The 16,364-nt window shown below is 49.7% G+C and overlaps 1 protein-coding gene across 1 annotated transcript in view; it reads left to right on the forward strand.

Annotated features, from left to right (window-relative positions):
* Window positions 1-16,364, forward strand: part of LOC107106595 — a 450,486-nt gene that overhangs the window by 123,144 nt on the left and 310,978 nt on the right. The window contains 1 exon segment of the mRNA XM_015406776.1: window positions 6,307-6,821. Coding sequence (XP_015262262.1) covers window positions 6,307-6,821 — 515 coding nt within the window.

Raw genomic sequence — 16,364 nt, forward strand, 5'->3', positions numbered from 1 at the left:
CTTGTGAGCAAAAATTCTACTTCGTGAGCTACTGGCACTAAAGTTGTGAGCGAGAGATTTGGCTGCTTCATAAATCAGTTTGCTCTGGAGGCATCCTTCCTGAGGCGAAGACAAAAATGTGTGAGCCGGAGGCTAAAAAACTGTGAGCTAGCTCACACTAACTCAGCTTAGAGGGAACACTAAAGTTGTGAGCGAGAGATTTGGCTGCTTCATAAATCAGTTTGCTCTGGAGGCATCCTTCCTGAGGCGAAGACAAAAATGTGTGAGCCGGAGGCTAAAAAACTGTGAGCTAGCTCACACTAACTCAGCTTAGAGGGAACACTGATTGTAGACGGTCTTTGCACTATTAATCTCATCCAACATCTGGGCTTGTTACCTGTGACCTCAAATCAGCAGCCCCAGTCACTTAAAAAAAGTACTGATACTATAACTTCATTAAGAAAACTGTACTACTTTGTTTGTGATTTCTAATGGGAAAATCTGGGAGGGGAGAGCTTGGAGTTTCTAGCTAGAGTTAGCTGAGACGTGAGTGTAGATTTATGGGGGATGGGGTTTGCACAAATCAGTTCCGTGTCTTGTCTGTTGCAGAGGCACTCTGCCAACACTTTTGTGAATCACAGCTCACAAAGAGATGAGCTACGACTCATGAAAGCTCTCCTTGAACTAAATGTTGTCAGTCTTTAAAGTATCTTGACCTGGATGGCACAGGCTAGCAGCTAGCCTAATGTGGTCAGATCTCAGCAGCCAAGCAGGGTCAGCCCTGGTTAGTACTTGGATGAGAGACCACCAAGGAAGGAATGGATTTCTATGCAGAGGCAGGCAATGACAGCTGCCTTTGACGGGCCTTTCCATCTTCACCAGCCTCTAAGGTGACACTGGGCTTTTGTTTAATTTTGCTACAGCAGTCTAGCACAGCTACCCCCTTGCAATAATTTTTTTTGGTCTGTGCAGAAAACTCTCAGTGGCCGTATGAAGTCATTATAGAATAAAAAAACTAAGTACTAAGTTAAAAAAACAAACAAACTAAGGCTGCGGTCACATGGAACATTAGCCACGCAAGAGAGACGGAAGACAGGCGGATTTTCCGGGCGCGATCTCACAGGCACATCTGGAAGCGTAGCGCTTCCGTGGCACAACCGAGGCTTCACGCAGCAAAAAACTAGTACCTCGGAGGTACTAGTTTCCAGAAACCGCGGGGCAAGGGCGGGCGTCTGATCGCGTTTCCGGTGGCATCCGGCGCCCGCCCATGTCCCCTTGCGAAAAAGGTGTTTTTTCTCCCCAAGTCTCCGTGGATGCGCACACGCACCCAACGGAGCATGCGCATTTGTTGTGTACACAAAAAAAGAAAACCAGTTTGCCGCACCGTGTGCTTCTTCGTTGTGCGCAGGCGTGTCCTGTGATCGGCACCTCTCCCTACCCATGGAACCTCCACGGAACCTCCACAGAACCTCCACAGGAGGTCTGATCTCTTAACCATGCGTTAGTTTGCCCTGGGGCAAACAGCCACGCTTCCCCCCCCGCAGTTTCCTGCCCGTGTGAGCGGAGCCTAAGTACATTATCTCCAGTTTCCTGGTCCTCCCTGAGAATTGGATTTGTTGCTCAGTAGCTGTGTGATGTAGTATAGCCTGTTCCTGTTATATCCCAGAAGCAAAGCAGCGTTGGTGCTGGCAGGGGTCATTTCGTAGAAAAAGAGCTAGGGGAACTCATTAGCATAACTCATTAGCATATGCCACACCCCCTAACATCACTGGAAGTGTGTCATAAGGCCACACCCCCTGACATCACCCCCCGAAATGACTTCTGGGTGCTGGGAGCCCATCAGTGAAGACTCTGCAGAGGAAGGCAGCTGCAAACTACCTCTGCTTATCATTGCCTTTAGAGTCCCCTGCTGGGGTCACCTAAGTCATTAAGAGCCCTTATGGATCATTAAGAGCCCTTATGGATCAGACCAGCGGTCCAACTAGTCCAGCATCCTGTCTCACACAGTGGCCAAGCAGTTCCTCTGGAGGGCCAACAACAGTGCAGAGAGGCCGAGGCCTCCCCCTGAAGTTGCCTCCTGGCTCCGGGATTCAGAGGATTAGTGCCTCTAAATCTATCTGATCCCCTTTTGAAGCTGTGGCCATCACAGCATCCTCTGGCAGCAAATTCCACATTTTAATCACTCTCTGTCAGACAGGGGATAATAAGATACGAACATAAGAAGAGCCCTGTCGGATCAGACCAATGGTCCGTCGAATCCAGCATCCTGTCTCACACAGTGGCCAGCTGGTTCCTCTGGAGGGCCAACAACAGGGCATGGAGGCTGAGGCCTTCCCCCGAGGTGGCCTCCTGGCTCTGGGATTTTGAGGATTAGTGCCTCTGAATGTGGAGGTTCCCCTCAGCCATCATGGCTAGTAGCCATCGATAGACTTCTCCTCTGTGAATCTATCTAATCTCCCTTTGAAGCTGTTTATTCCTGTGGCCATCACAACGTCGCATCCTGTCTCACACAGTGGCCAAGCAGTTCCTCTGGAGGGCCAACAACAGTGCAGAGAGGCCGAGGCCTCCCCCTGAAGTTGCCTCCTGGCTCCGGGATTCAGAGGATTAGTGCCTCTAAATCTATCTGATCCCCTTTTGAAGCTGTGGCCATCACAGCATCCTCTGGCAGCAAATTCCACATTTTAATCACTCTCTGTCAGACAGGGGATAATAAGATACGAACATAAGAAGAGCCCTGTCGGATCAGACCAATGGTCCGTCGAATCCAGCATCCTGTCTCACACAGTGGCCAGCTGGTTCCTCTGGAGGGCCAACAACAGGGCATGGAGGCTGAGGCCTTCCCCCGAGGTGGCCTCCTGGCTCTGGGATTTTGAGGATTAGTGCCTCTGAATGTGGAGGTTCCCCTCAGCCATCATGGCTAGTAGCCATCGATAGACTTCTCCTCTGTGAATCTATCTAATCTCCCTTTGAAGCTGTTTATTCCTGTGGCCATCACAACGTCCTCTGGCAGTGAATTCCACGTTTTAATCTGAGACTTGATGGCACATAGGCATCCGTTTTTTAAAGTCATGGAAAAATGCCTAAATATTGGTTTCTCTGTGCCCCCGCTTTCAGAGATGAGGCAGGCGGTGGCTAGAGACAGGACATTTTCAGGGGTGGCACCCAGTGTTCCCTCTAAGCTGAGTTAGGGTGAGCTAGCTCACAGTTTTTTAACCTCCGGCTCACACATTTTTGTCTTAGCTCAGGAAGGATGGCTCCAGAGCAAACTAAATTATGCAGTAGCCAAATCGTTCGCTGACAACTTTAATGCCAGTCGCTCACAAAGTAGAATTTTTGCTCACAAGACTCCACAGTTTAGAGGGAGCATTGCACCTCGCCTTTGGATAACCCTCCTGGTTGATGCTTGCCTGGTACCAACACTTGTGCCAGTACAAAACGTTTAATTCACAGCTGCAGGAAGTGGCGGCAGCTACAAGCATAGACCGCTTCAAGAGGGGATGGGATAAACATCTGGAGCAGAGGTCCATCAGGGGCTATTAGCCGCAAGTTATAGATGGATCACTCTGTCTGGGGCAAGGATGTTCTGTCTTCTTGGTGCTTGGGGGGCAACAGTGGGAGGGGCTTCTGGAGTTCTGGCCCTGCTGGTGGACCTCCTGATGGCACCTGGATTTTGGCCACTGTGTGTGACACAGAGCATTGGACTGGGCAGGCCATTGGCCTGATCCAACATGGCTTCTCTTATGTTCTTATGAGAGGTTTTATCCTTTTAATTGTTTGTGGTTAGCCTCTTCTCTGAAATCTGTTTTTGGCTATCTTTAAGTTGTTTTTAAATCTCCCTGGCTAACTTAGTGGTTTATTTTGTTGTGATGATGGTTTTATGGAGAAGGGATTTTTTTTAACCTTGAAGTCACCTCAAGCAGGACTCTGTAGAGGCTGCAGAGACATGTCCTGAACAAATAAATCATCAGTGGGGCAGCACCTTCCCAGTGCAGGGTTTCCCCATCGTACGCAGTCACATATAGAATGGGTGGGAACAACTGAGCACCACAAATGAAAGTTGTCGTGTGGGACCGCCCTCATCCTCTGCAGAACCTCATGCATGGCGCTACGTGAATGAAAAAATAATGTGCTGGAGATAATTTGATGATCCCTATCTATCCCTCTTCATTGATGCTGTTTCAGGGATTGGGTTCAGGCCAAGAGGCAGTACGGAATTTCCCCGAGACAGAGTGTACTCCGTTGGATACCTGGAGGAGGGCCCACTCCAGGGGGATCAAGCAAGAACGCACGAGAGACGGCCCTTTGCTGGGTAAGGAGTTCTTCTGTCTGAAGGTGGGTGGCCAGGAGAGCCCGGGGCCTTCTTGGCGGTGGCCCCTTAACTGTGGAACTTCTTCTTTATAACTGAGGTTTTTATTGTTTTCACACAAAAAAGTTAACATAGCAAACAAACCCCATATAGCCCACCCCGTTCCCTCTTCCTTAATGCGTCCTGTTAGCTGAGAAGGAAAAAAGGATACTGCAGGAGTGTAGGTTAGGAAAGTAAGGTGCAACATTATGGATTCAATTAAACGGGGAATAAAAGGTGAGGAGATATCATTGCTCAGATAGGTACAAGAATCCATGCTAAATGGAGGTGAAGGTTCTGCGAGCTTCTCGCCTGTTACATGTGTTCTCTCTTTTGTACAAAGGTCTAGCATATCATGGACCCAGAGATCTATATATAGAGAGAGATTTGAGATTTCCAGTATTGTAAAATGACTCACTTAGCAGCTATATTTGCCTTTTGGATCCACAATATGTGGTATTTCAAGAGTGCCCATAGCATTAGCATTTATGTGAGGAGGGGAAGGGAGGAGGTTGGATTTATACCCCACCCTTCACTACCCATAGCATTAGTAGCATTAGCATATATGTGAGGGGGGGAAGGGAGGAGTCTCAGAATGGCTCACAATCTCTGCTCCCTTCCCCTCCCCACAACAGACACCCTGTGAGGTAGGTGGAGCTGAGAGAGCTCTCCCAAGAACTGCCCTTGAGAGAACAGCTCTGAGAGAACTGTGACTGACCCAAAGTCACACCAGCAGCTGCATATGGAGGAGTGGGGAATCAAACCCGGTTCTCCCAGATTGCAGTCCACACTCCTGACCACTACATCAAACTGGCTCTGATTAGATTATTGGGCATGACGTCTAAGTTAGCAGCTAATGTGAGACTGATCCTGGGTATAAATTGTGGAACAACATCCCCAAAGCTACTTGCGGGGCCATTTTTATTCACCCAGGAGTTTAGGTGAATGTGGTTTGCTATTTGCTGGTTTTAGTGATCTGGTGTATTTATTGCGGGGGGGTCAACATTGGGAGATTTCCCTGATGGGGTAGATCTTGTCTATTGAGATCCTGGTGAGCTGCTGCCGATCGAAGGAAACAGTACTGACCCAGATGAACCAATAGTATCGCTCGGTGTAAGGCAGGGTCACAGGTTCAACATGTCAAGAGGAATCAGTCTTATTTTTGAAAAATTTAGGTCTCCGCCTTTCAAGTGAAGGTTTTTGAGGCAGTTCCTCACATAAAACTGAAAGTTAAAATAATTTGATAAATAATCAGTGAAAAAACAACAACCCTCGTCCTCACATTTTCATCCCACCCTTTTCTCCAAGGAGCTCAGAACAATGCATACAGTTCGTCCGCCCTCCATATTATCTTCACAACAACCCTGTGAGGTAGGTTAGGTTCAGAGAGAGAGATCCATAAGGCCACCCAGTGAGTGTCCTGACCGACAGAGGATTTGAACTTGCGTCCCTCTGTAACCTCTCCTCTGATTGGCAGCAGCTCTCCAGCATCTAAGGCACAGAAAACTCTTCCTCAGTACTTAATATCCTTCAGCTGGAGATGTCAGGGACTGAACCCGGGACCTTCTTCATCCTGAACCATGGTCTCCTCCTTATTTTGAGATTCACTTTTTCTTCAGGCCACCGAATACACATCTGTATTTCCCCCCATTCTAGCTTCTCCTGAGACAGCACGCCAGCAAGAGAAGAATGAGCCAGGAAATTCTGAGGAGTTGGAAACATATGCGCTGCTGTCACAAGAAATGGAGCAGGATCGTTGTGTTCGAGAGGCTGGATGTGAGAGCCTGCAGCCCATCCGCCCAGGGCCAGAAGAAGGAGGCAAATTCATTAATTCTCAGGGAGGGTATGAAGATCTTGATGAGAACACAGCAGAGCAACCTACAACCCTCAAGGGTGGGCAGGAAAACACATCTGTTAAGTGGGGGGAGGTTTTTAGACTGAAGTCTGACCTGATTGTTCACGAAAGGACCCTGACAGGAGAGACCCAGTATAAATGTTCCGTTTGTGGGAAAACCTTTTGCCGAAGGAATGTCCTCATTACCCACCAGAGGATACACACAGGGGAGAAACCATACAAATGCCTGGACTGTGGGAAAAGCTTCAGCCAGCGATCGCACCTCATTCTGCACGAGAGAACCCACACTGGGGAGAAACCGTACAAGTGTGCCGATTGTGGGAAAAGCTTCAGCCAGCGCCCACACCTCGTCAAGCACGAGAGGATCCACACAGGGGAGAAGCCCTACAAGTGCCCCTACTGCGGGAAGAGCTTCAGCGACCGGTCCACCCTGACGACGCACAAGCGGACTCACACCGGAGAGAAACCATATTCATGCTCGGACTGTGGGAAAAGCTTCAGCGACCGATCGTCCTTGATCGCGCATAACCGGACTCACACGGGCGAGAAGCCGTACAAATGCTCGGAATGCGGGAAGAGCTTCAGCCACCAGTCGACCCTCATCCGACACGAGCGGATCCACAACAGTGAGAAATCCCTGAAGTGCTTGGAAGCTGGGAAGAGTGGCGGGGCGGTGGCAGTCGTGGAGAAGGGAGCACGATTAAGTGACAAACCGCCTGTCCCGTGGACAAACTCTGTGGCCTGGGGGGAGTCGCTTTCTGTCAGCCTTACTTCCTCCCCTTCAGGAAAATGGGAGTAATATCAAGGTCGCTCACAGACCTGTTTGGAAGCCAAGAAGAAAGAAGTGAATAAAGAATGTAAAGCAATTTTGAAATGAATGGCTGTATACATTTGTGATGCTCCCATGCGCCAGACTAAATCAGCAATTTCCACCGGTTTTCTTACTGCAGACCCCTTCATGGCGTTCCTTGTGGGCCTTGAAATCAGTGTTCCCTCTAAGCTGAGTTAGTGTGAGCTAGCTCACAGGTTTTTAGCCTCCAGCTCACACATATTTGTCTTCGCTCAGGAAGGAGGGCTCCAGAGCAAACTAAATTTATGCAGTAGCCAAGTCGCTCGCTCACAACTTTAATGCCAGTAGCTCACAGAGTAGAATTTTTGCTCACAAGACTCCACAGCTTAGAGGGAACATTGGCCTTGATCCCACAGGAGCATCATTTTATGCAGATCTGTGGGCTGCGGGGCGGGGACAGGAAGGTTCTGTTCTGCTGATAGAAAACTTACTCTGTATCCAACCCTGTGTCTAGAATTCTAACCAAATGCAGTCCTTATGATGGGAAAGCGGCTAAATTTTAGAGTCCCCTGTTGGATATCCCGGAGCTGCGGTGGCTGAAGTGGTTAAGACGCTGAACTGCAGGCTGTGGAAGGTCAGTAGTTCAGCGGTTCGAGACCCGAGTGTGCCGCAAGACGGAGTGAGCTCCTGTCTCTAGTTCCAGCTCCTGCCAGCCTAGCAGTTCGAAAGCAAGACATTGCAAGTAGATAAATAGGTACCACTTTGGTGGGAAGGTAACAGCGTTCCGTGCGCCTTGGTGTTTAGTCATGCCGGCCACATGACCACGGAAACGTCTTCGGACAGCGCTGGCTCTTCGGCTTTGAATTGGAGATGAAGCACCGTAACCCTAGAGTCGGATTCGCCTGGCTTTCGAGCAAGGGAACCTTTACCTTTTATTGGATATCCCAGGCTAGCCCAATCGTTTCAGATCTCAGAAGCGAAGCAGAGCCAGCCCCGGCTAGTATTTGGATGGGAGACCTCCAAGGAATACCAGGGTCGTGGCATGGAGGCAGGCAATGGCAAACCACCTCTGAAGGTCTCTTGCCTTGAAGGACCCTACAGGGTCACCATGGGTTGGCCGCGGCTTGATGGCCCTTTCCACCACCATATTGGGTACAGAGCCTTGTCCTGGGATATCCCAGGGTAACCTAATCTTGTCAGATCTCAGAAGCTAAGCAGAGTATTGGTCAGTACTGGGAAGGGAAACCACCAAGGAGTACGAGGGTCATGATGTGGAGGCAGGCGATGGCAAATAGGATTGCTAGGCCCAATTGTCGCTCCAGCGGGGGGTGTTGGGGGGTGTTCTGGGAGTGGGCGGGGACGTTACACAATGTGCATACGTCACCCAGAAGTGATGTAGGGACACCGGTGACATTGGGGCGACGCTCTGGTTTTTGGGCAAAACTCTATGGTAAAAATCACCCTCAAACCATAGAGTTTTGCCCAAAAACCAGAGTGTCACCCCCCCCAACATCACCGACGTGCTTACGTCACTTCCGGGTGACATCAGCATATCATGCACAATGTTGGTGTTTGGGGTGGGTGGGGGCAATTTCCTCTTGCCGGCCAGCTGGCTGCTGGTGGGGGAAGCCGGCGAAAATGGGGGATCCCCCACCTGGGGGATGGTAACCCTAACGGCAGACCGCTTCTGATCATCTCTCGTCTTGAAAGCCCTGCGGGGTTGCCATAAGTTGGCTGTGAGGACAGCAAAAAAAAAAAGTACAGAGCCTGTCAAACTCTACACATGAGTTATACCCACACACACACACACACACACACACACAATGAAGTTTGGGCCACTTGGTGCGTGAGGGGGCAGTGGTACATGACCTGTCAAACTCTACACATGAGTTATACACACACACACTGTCAATGAAGTTTGGGCCACTTGGTGCGTGAAGGGGCAGTGGTACATGACACTCCTCCCCCTTAAAAATAAATGATGACCATTGCTACATTAGCCAAGAGCTGGGCCCTGTGAGGATACTGTAAATCCGCACACTGGAGCCAGCCACAGCTACAGTTTAGAGCTGTTTTGGAGGGTGGACTCTGTGGCATACCTTGCTGGTGTGTCTTCCCGTCCCGGACTCCACCCCCAAATTTCCAGGAATTTCCCAACCTGGTGTTGGCAACCCTGGGCTGCTGTTAGATAACGCTGAGTTAAGACAGAGAAAGGATCTGACTGCCCAGGGATAAGGCAGCTTCTTCTGTTACTAACAGGGATGGGTATTTGGGTCTTTCTGCTGTTGGGTGAATGCCAAAAATTCACTTCTAAGTGTGCCCACCCCCTTTTGTTTATTAAACCCGGCAGTGAACCCAAGGTGTGGTGAACTTGCAACGGTGTTTCAGCTTTCCTCTGATTCTTGTCAAATCTGTAAACGGGTGGTGCCATTTCAGTCATGCGGCCTGTATATTTTCCTCACAGAACTGTAAAATGAAGAGTCTTGTGGGACTGTTATGATTAACAGGTTTAGAGGAGCGATCCAAACCAGGCCTGCTCACCCCCAAGCCCCCTTTTTTTCCCATTGGGGCTTACTTCCAGGAAAACAGGCTTAGGATGTACCATCAGCTTTCTTGGGCCACATCCCACTTTATTGGATGCATGAAGCGAATTCTCAGTCAGTGGAACATATACACAGCAAAGGGAAAAGGGAAGGGGGGAATGTAAAAAGAGAGATTTAAATGTCCCTGAAATGTAAGAGATTCAATCTGTGGTATTTCTATGCAAAACTGAAATATATACAAACTCAGCTCAGGGATCATTCATTCTGGCCATCAGTCAAGAAGAAGAAGAGATTGGATCAGAAGAGATTGGATTTATACCCTGCCCTTCACTACCTGAAGGAGTCTCAGAGCGGCTAACAATCTCCTTTCCCTCCCCACAGCAGACACCTTGTGAGGTAGGTGGGGCTGAGAGAGCTCTTTTGAGAACTACCCTTGAGAGAACAGCTCTGAGAGAACTTGTAACTGACCCAAGGTCACACCAGTGGCTGCATGTAGAGGAGCGGGCTATGGAAAGTGTTATTTGGGAGGGGAAGCTATTTCAGAATACCTTGTCTTAAAGTTTTCGTTTCTCCATTGATAGGACGACTAAATGGAACTTCCATGCTCAGAGGCACTCTACGTCTGAACACCAATTACTGGAGAGCAACAGGAGGGACGCCTGTTCCTTTATGGGCTGCTCATGGGCATCTTTGGGGCACCTGGTTGGCCACTGTAGAAACCAGAGTGCTGGGCTAGGTAGACCTCTGGTCTGATTCTGCAAGGCCTCTTCTTACATTCTCCCACAGGCGGGAGTGTTTTAAAAAGTAGGAAGGTGTCAGAATTCACTCTCAAGTAGGAAGGTGTCAGAATTCACTCTCCAGCTCCCTCACTGAGTTGTTCCAGGCTCCAGTCCTGGAACCCTTGAACAACTTCCCAGCCCAATTTAACTGTGGGTTCCCGGGGTGGGATTTTGCACACAATAAACCAGACTTTTTAAAATGAATGAAGGCTTATTAGTTTCCTAAAATATATCAGCTATCCAGTACACGTCTCGTCAGGTTAATAACAAGAAAACGAGAAAGCGATCTTTTCTAGCTAACGCACTTCATACCTGTAGATTCAGGTGGGTCACCGTGTCGGTCTGAAGCAGTAGAACAAAACTGGAGTCTAGTGGCACCCTTAAGACCAGCAAAGTTTAATTCTGGGTAGAAGAAGAAGAAGAAGAAGAGATTGGATTTATACCCCGCCCTTCACTACCTAAAGGTGTCTCAGAGCGGCTTACAAACTCCTTTCCCTTCCCCTCCCCACAACAGACATCCTGTGAGGTGGGTGGGGCTGAGAGAACTCTGACAGAAACTGCTCTTTTTTCAAGAACAGCTCTTATCAGAACTATGGCTTCCCCAAGGCCATCCAGCCAGGTGCAAGCGGAGGAGTGGAGAATCAAACACGGTTCTCCCAGATTAGAAGAAGAGGAAGAGAAGAGATTGGATTTATACCCCGCCCTCCACTACCCTAAGGTGTCTCAGAGCGGTTTACAAACTCCTTCCCCTCCCCACAACAGACATCCTGTGAGGTAGGTGGGGCTGAGAGAGCTCTTGACAGAAACTGCTCTTTTTCAAGGACAGCTCTTATCAGAACTACGGCTTGCCCAAGGCCATCCAGCCAGGTGCAAGTGGAGGAGTGGGGAATCAAACCCCGTTCTCCCAGATTAGAGTCTGTGCACTTAACCACTACACCAAACTGGTAGAAGCTTTCATGTACACCTCCTTCGTTTGTAAACGAGGTAGGGTTGCCAGGTCTGGATTGGGAAAAACCTGGATATTTGGGGGGTGGAGCCTCAGGAGGGCAGGATTTGGGGAGGAGAAGAACTTCAGTGGGGCACAGTGTCATAGAGTCCACCCTCCAAAGCGACCATTTCCTCCAGGGGAACTGATCTCTGTCACCTGGAGAACAGTTGTGATAGCGGGAGATCTCCAGCCACCACCTGGAGGTTGGGAACCCTAAAAGGAGGTGGTATATTCCACCCTCCCTGTCTCCAGTGAGGACACAAAGCTGTTTAGACTGTTCTCCCCTTTTCTCCTCCGAACCACCTTGTGAGGCAGTTCTGTCTGGGAGTGTGCGACTGGGCCAGAGTCAGCCAGCAACCTTCCATGGCGGAGTGGGGATTCGCACCTGGATCTCCATGATCTTAGACTGACATTCTAACCGCTACTCCACACAGGCTCAGATAAGTCAGGGAAGTGCTTAAAAATCCCCTGTGGGTTTTTTTCACAGAGGGGGATGTTTTCCGCTCTCCCTGCCTGTGCTGCCAACATGTTCCTGGCTTCCATTACAAACAGTGCAGGGACACTGTGGAGCTAATCCGTGCTAGGATGCTCTGATGCTCTGACTCAGTATAAAGCAGGTTCTCCACGTATTAAAAGGAAGGTCCACAATGGCAAATGCTTTGGATATGAAAGGTCCCAGATTCAGTCCCCGGAATCTCTTATTTAAAGGGTCTCAGGTAAGTAAATCTGGAAAAAGAACTTTCTCTGCTTGAGACCTCAGAGAGCTGCTGCCAGTCAGAGTAGACATTACAGTGCTAGGTAGCTGGTCTGGTTACCTAGGGTTGCCAAGGGATGCCAACCTCCAGGTGGGACCTGGGGATCCCCTGGAATGACAGCTCATCTCCACAGTACAGACATCAGTTCCTCTGGAGAAAATGGAGGCAGTGGATCAGACTGCCTCGGGAGGTGGTGGATGGTCCTTCGCTGGACGTTTTCAAGCGGAGGCTGGACGACCATCGTTCAGGTATGTTGTAGGGCTATCTTTCGGCTGTGCTCCTGCAGAGTGCAGGGGGTTGGACTAGATGACCTGCAAGATCCCTTCCAACTCTAGCATTCTATGATTCTGTGGATGCTTTGGAGGGTGGACTCTTGTGGCATTGCACCCCACTGAGCCCCCTGTCCTCCCCAGGCTCCACCCCCAAATATCCAGGAATTACAGCCGATGTCCAGGCTACATAGATCAGTTCCCTGGAAGGAAATGGCAGCGTTGGGAGGGCGATTCTACAGTTTACCATAGAGTCTGGGAGAAACACAAGTCCTAGAGTGACAAACTCTGCTCTTAACAGGCATCCCCGCCCAAATCTCCTGGAACTTCCTAAGCTGTGGTTGGCAACTAACCTGGTACAGGGCAACTTATACCTTGCTGTTTACATTACACTGCCTAGGTGTAAAAGACCATAAAAGCACAACCAGATTAATTTTCCCATCCAGAAATGACGCCCTAATAAGATTAGGAAGAAGAGCCTCATAAGGTTGCCAAATAGCCTGGAGAAAAATGTCCTGTTCTTTTAGCAGAGGCTTAACGGGATGCTCTTTCACCGCCATGTAACAACAGCTTTCACTTGCCCATTCCTGTGCATGCAAGGAACACATCCCACCCCCACCCCCCCTTCAGGTTTGGCAACTGTGCTTTACAATTTATTTTGAGAGAAAACCCTTAAAAATTGGGTTTTGCCTTCTAAAGGGTTAAATTGAACGAGAGCCCCCTTCCCCCCTAGAAAGGACCGGATGTCGTGGAGGAAAGGGCGGGATGTAAACAGATGAAGTCACTTCCTACCCCGCCTTCCATGGGAAACTGGCCTTTGAATTTCCCAGACTGGTTTGGAAGATTCTTCCGGGCTTCTGGGAGGAGAAATCAGGTGAGTTGAAAGTGCATTTCGGCGCGGGAGGGAAAATGATTCCCTTGATGGGAGGCGGGGGGGAAAATCCAGAGAGGAGAGTGCAAAATCGCCGGGAAAGACGAACAGAGTCTGGGGTTGCCAACTTTCCAGCCAGCTTCTGTAGCTGTGTCTTCAGCAGCAGCCTGAGCTGCAGACGATATTAGGGGGTTGATTTATTTTTTTCCTGCGCGCCATGAAAATCTTCACGTGCAATTTGGGACGAAAACTGATGCCCTCATTTCAATGATAAGTTGGTGGTGGGATCTGTATTGGTGGCTGGGAAACGACTGTGAGAAAGAGCACATTCCGCACTCAGGATTGTTAGGAAAGGGAATGGAAATAAAACGGCCGATACCGTCGTGCCCTTTAAGAGAGCTGCGGTGCAGTTCTGCATGCGGTTTTGGGTCGCTGTCACTCAAAAAGGATATTGGAGTATCCGAAATGGCTCCCATAAGAGCATCCCTGCTGGATCAGTCCAGTGGTCCATCTAGTCCGGCATCCTGCCTCACACAGTGGCCAACCAGTTCCTCTGGAGGGCCAACAACAGGGCGGAGAGACTGAGGCCTTTCCCTGATGTTATCTCTTGACTGCCTCTGAATGTGGAGGTTCTGTTTAGTCACTATGGCTAAAATCCAAAACTATCAAAGTGCCTTCCTGCTGAGTGTGGATTTTTTTTCCTTCATAGAAAAGGTGAGCAAGGTGAGGCACAAGAGAGGCTTATAAAGTTATGCATAGTCTGAGGAAAGTGGGCAGGGAGAACTTTTTCTCCCTCTCCTATAAAATACTAAGACATAGAAGGCACGTTCATAAGTAACAGCGAACGCACGTACATTTTGTGTACAGTGTGCCCCTGTGTTTTCTTTAGATATACATTCAGTAATTCTAATGTTACATCCCGTGCCTGTGCAGCTAAACATGTGATTAAAACCCTACATCTATCCAGGGACTGGGCTGTCTCTGGTTTCATTTGTAAAGTGAACGCACGCTGGCTTTTTCTTACAAACAGGTGTATGCACATGCAGGCAGAATGTACGTCTGTCTGCTGTCACATATGAACAAGACTAGAAGAGTGGTTCAGTGATGGGCAGGTGAATCAGGATAGGCCAGTTTGGTGTAGTGGTTAAGTGTGCGGACTCTAATCTGGGAGAACCGGGTTTGATTCCCCACTCCTCCACTTGCACCTGCTGGATGACCTTGGGCAAGCCATGGTTCTGATAAGAGCTGTTCTTGAAAAAGGGCAGTTTCTGTCAGAGCTCTCTCAGCCCCGCCTACCTCACAGGGTGTCTGTTGTGGGGAGGGGAAGGGAAAGGGGATTGTAAGCCGCTCTGAGGCTCCCTTGGGTAGTGAAGGGCGGGGTATAAATCCAATCTCTTTTCTTCTTCTTCAAAAGAAGGATTCCTTCTTTTGAGGTGGTGGTAGCTTCTAAAATAAAAAAAGATCTATCCTTTGTGAGTTATTCTCCCTTACCTATTACCCACAATAAGAGAGAAGGGAGGGCCCCCCGACCTGGACAGCCCAGGCAAGCCGGATCGCGTCAGATTTCAGAAGCTAAGCAGGGTCAGCCCTGGCTAGTATTTTGATGGGAGACCGCCAAGGAATAGCAGGGTCATGATGACTCAGAGGCAGGCAATGGCAAGCCACCTCTGAACAACCCTTGCCAGAAGTCAGCTTGACTTGATGGCCAATAGATACTGGGAAATTTGAAAAAATAATAATCATGGAGGGACCGTGGCTTAGTAGCAGAGCATCTGCTTAACATGCAGAAGGTCCAAAGTCCAATCCCTGGCATCTCCAGTTAAAGGATCAGTTAGCAGGTAATGTGAAAGGCTTCTGCCTGAGACCCTGGAGAGCCACTGTCAGTCTGGGTATACAGCACTGGTATTGATGGGCCAAGGGTCTGTTTGTTCAGGCTCCATGTTTAGAGGCAGTGTCCCTTTGAATACCAGAGAGGTGGGGGCATGCAACAGATGGCTGCTGGTTATTATTATTTATTATTATATTCCATTTCTATACTGCCCATTCCCTGCAACAGGGCTCCTGGCGGTGTACAACAGCACATTAAAACAAACATATCGTACGCGTCAAAAACATTAAAAGTTGCAATAAAATTCAAAATAACAATTCAATTTAGACAGATGGCGGTCAAAATTTCCAAGATTTCCAAAATTTGCGGGGGGGGGGGGGGGAAAAGGAAAAAAAAAGAGTGGGAGTGCCATGTTGCTGTCCTCAACCAAACGCCTGGCAGAACATCTCTGCCTTACCGGCCCTGCGGACTTGCCTCAGGTCCTGTAGGGCACAGATGTTATTCGGTGGAGAATTCCACCAGGCTGGGGCCAGGGCATTAAAAGCCCTGGCCCTGGTCAAGGACATTAAAAGCCCTGGCCCTTGTCAAGGACAGCCGGATATCAGATGCCATTAAAGGCCATGGGCAGACTGCCTGCCACAGAGGAAGAATAGAACTGGCCTACTTTAAAGGGCTGTTGTGCAGGTTAAAGTTTGTGAAGCCTTTTGAATTTTATTACAACTGTTTCACAAAGCATTGCTGGGCATAGAAAGGGCCCTAGCGTGAAGCGAGAATGTTCTGAAGATCCAGGACGTGGCTTTGAGTCAGAGGATCTTTGGCCATCCCAGGTTGTCTCTGATTCCTCTCGTTCGTTCAGGGAGAAGTCCTACCTGCTATTTTGGAAGCAGCCATCTTCCCCCGCTTGAAGTCTCGCTGCCTTTGGGAGCTTAAGGGTCAGCAGCACCGCCAGGACTGACCGCCGACTCCGGCTGCGTTTGCCCTGCGCGAGGAAATGGCCGCGGAACACACCGATGCGTCGGCCCCGGGTCTCTCGCAGGCGGAAAGACCAACGGGCCAAAGAAAGCTTGGCGGCCCAAGACAAAACTGACTGTCAGAAGGCCGTGGGGGAGGTCCTGATCGAGGAGCCTATCAACTCGCACGTCGAGTGCCGGCTTTTCCGGCAGTTTGGCTACCAGGAAGCCGAAGGGCCCCGGGAAGCTTGCCGGCATCTCCGGCGGCTCTGCCACCAGTGGCTGAAGCCCGAGAGGCACACCAAGGAGCAGATCCTGGAGCTGGTGGTCCTGGAGCAGTTCCTGGCCATCCTGCCGCCGGAGATGCAGAGCTGGATCGGGGAATGCAGCCCCCAGACCTGTGCCCAGGCGG

Source organism: Gekko japonicus, unplaced genomic scaffold, assembly GCF_001447785.1.
Source record: "Gekko japonicus isolate JY-2015 unplaced genomic scaffold, Gekko_japonicus_V1.1 scaffold542, whole genome shotgun sequence".
Classification (NCBI taxonomy): domain Eukaryota; kingdom Metazoa; phylum Chordata; class Lepidosauria; order Squamata; family Gekkonidae; genus Gekko; species Gekko japonicus.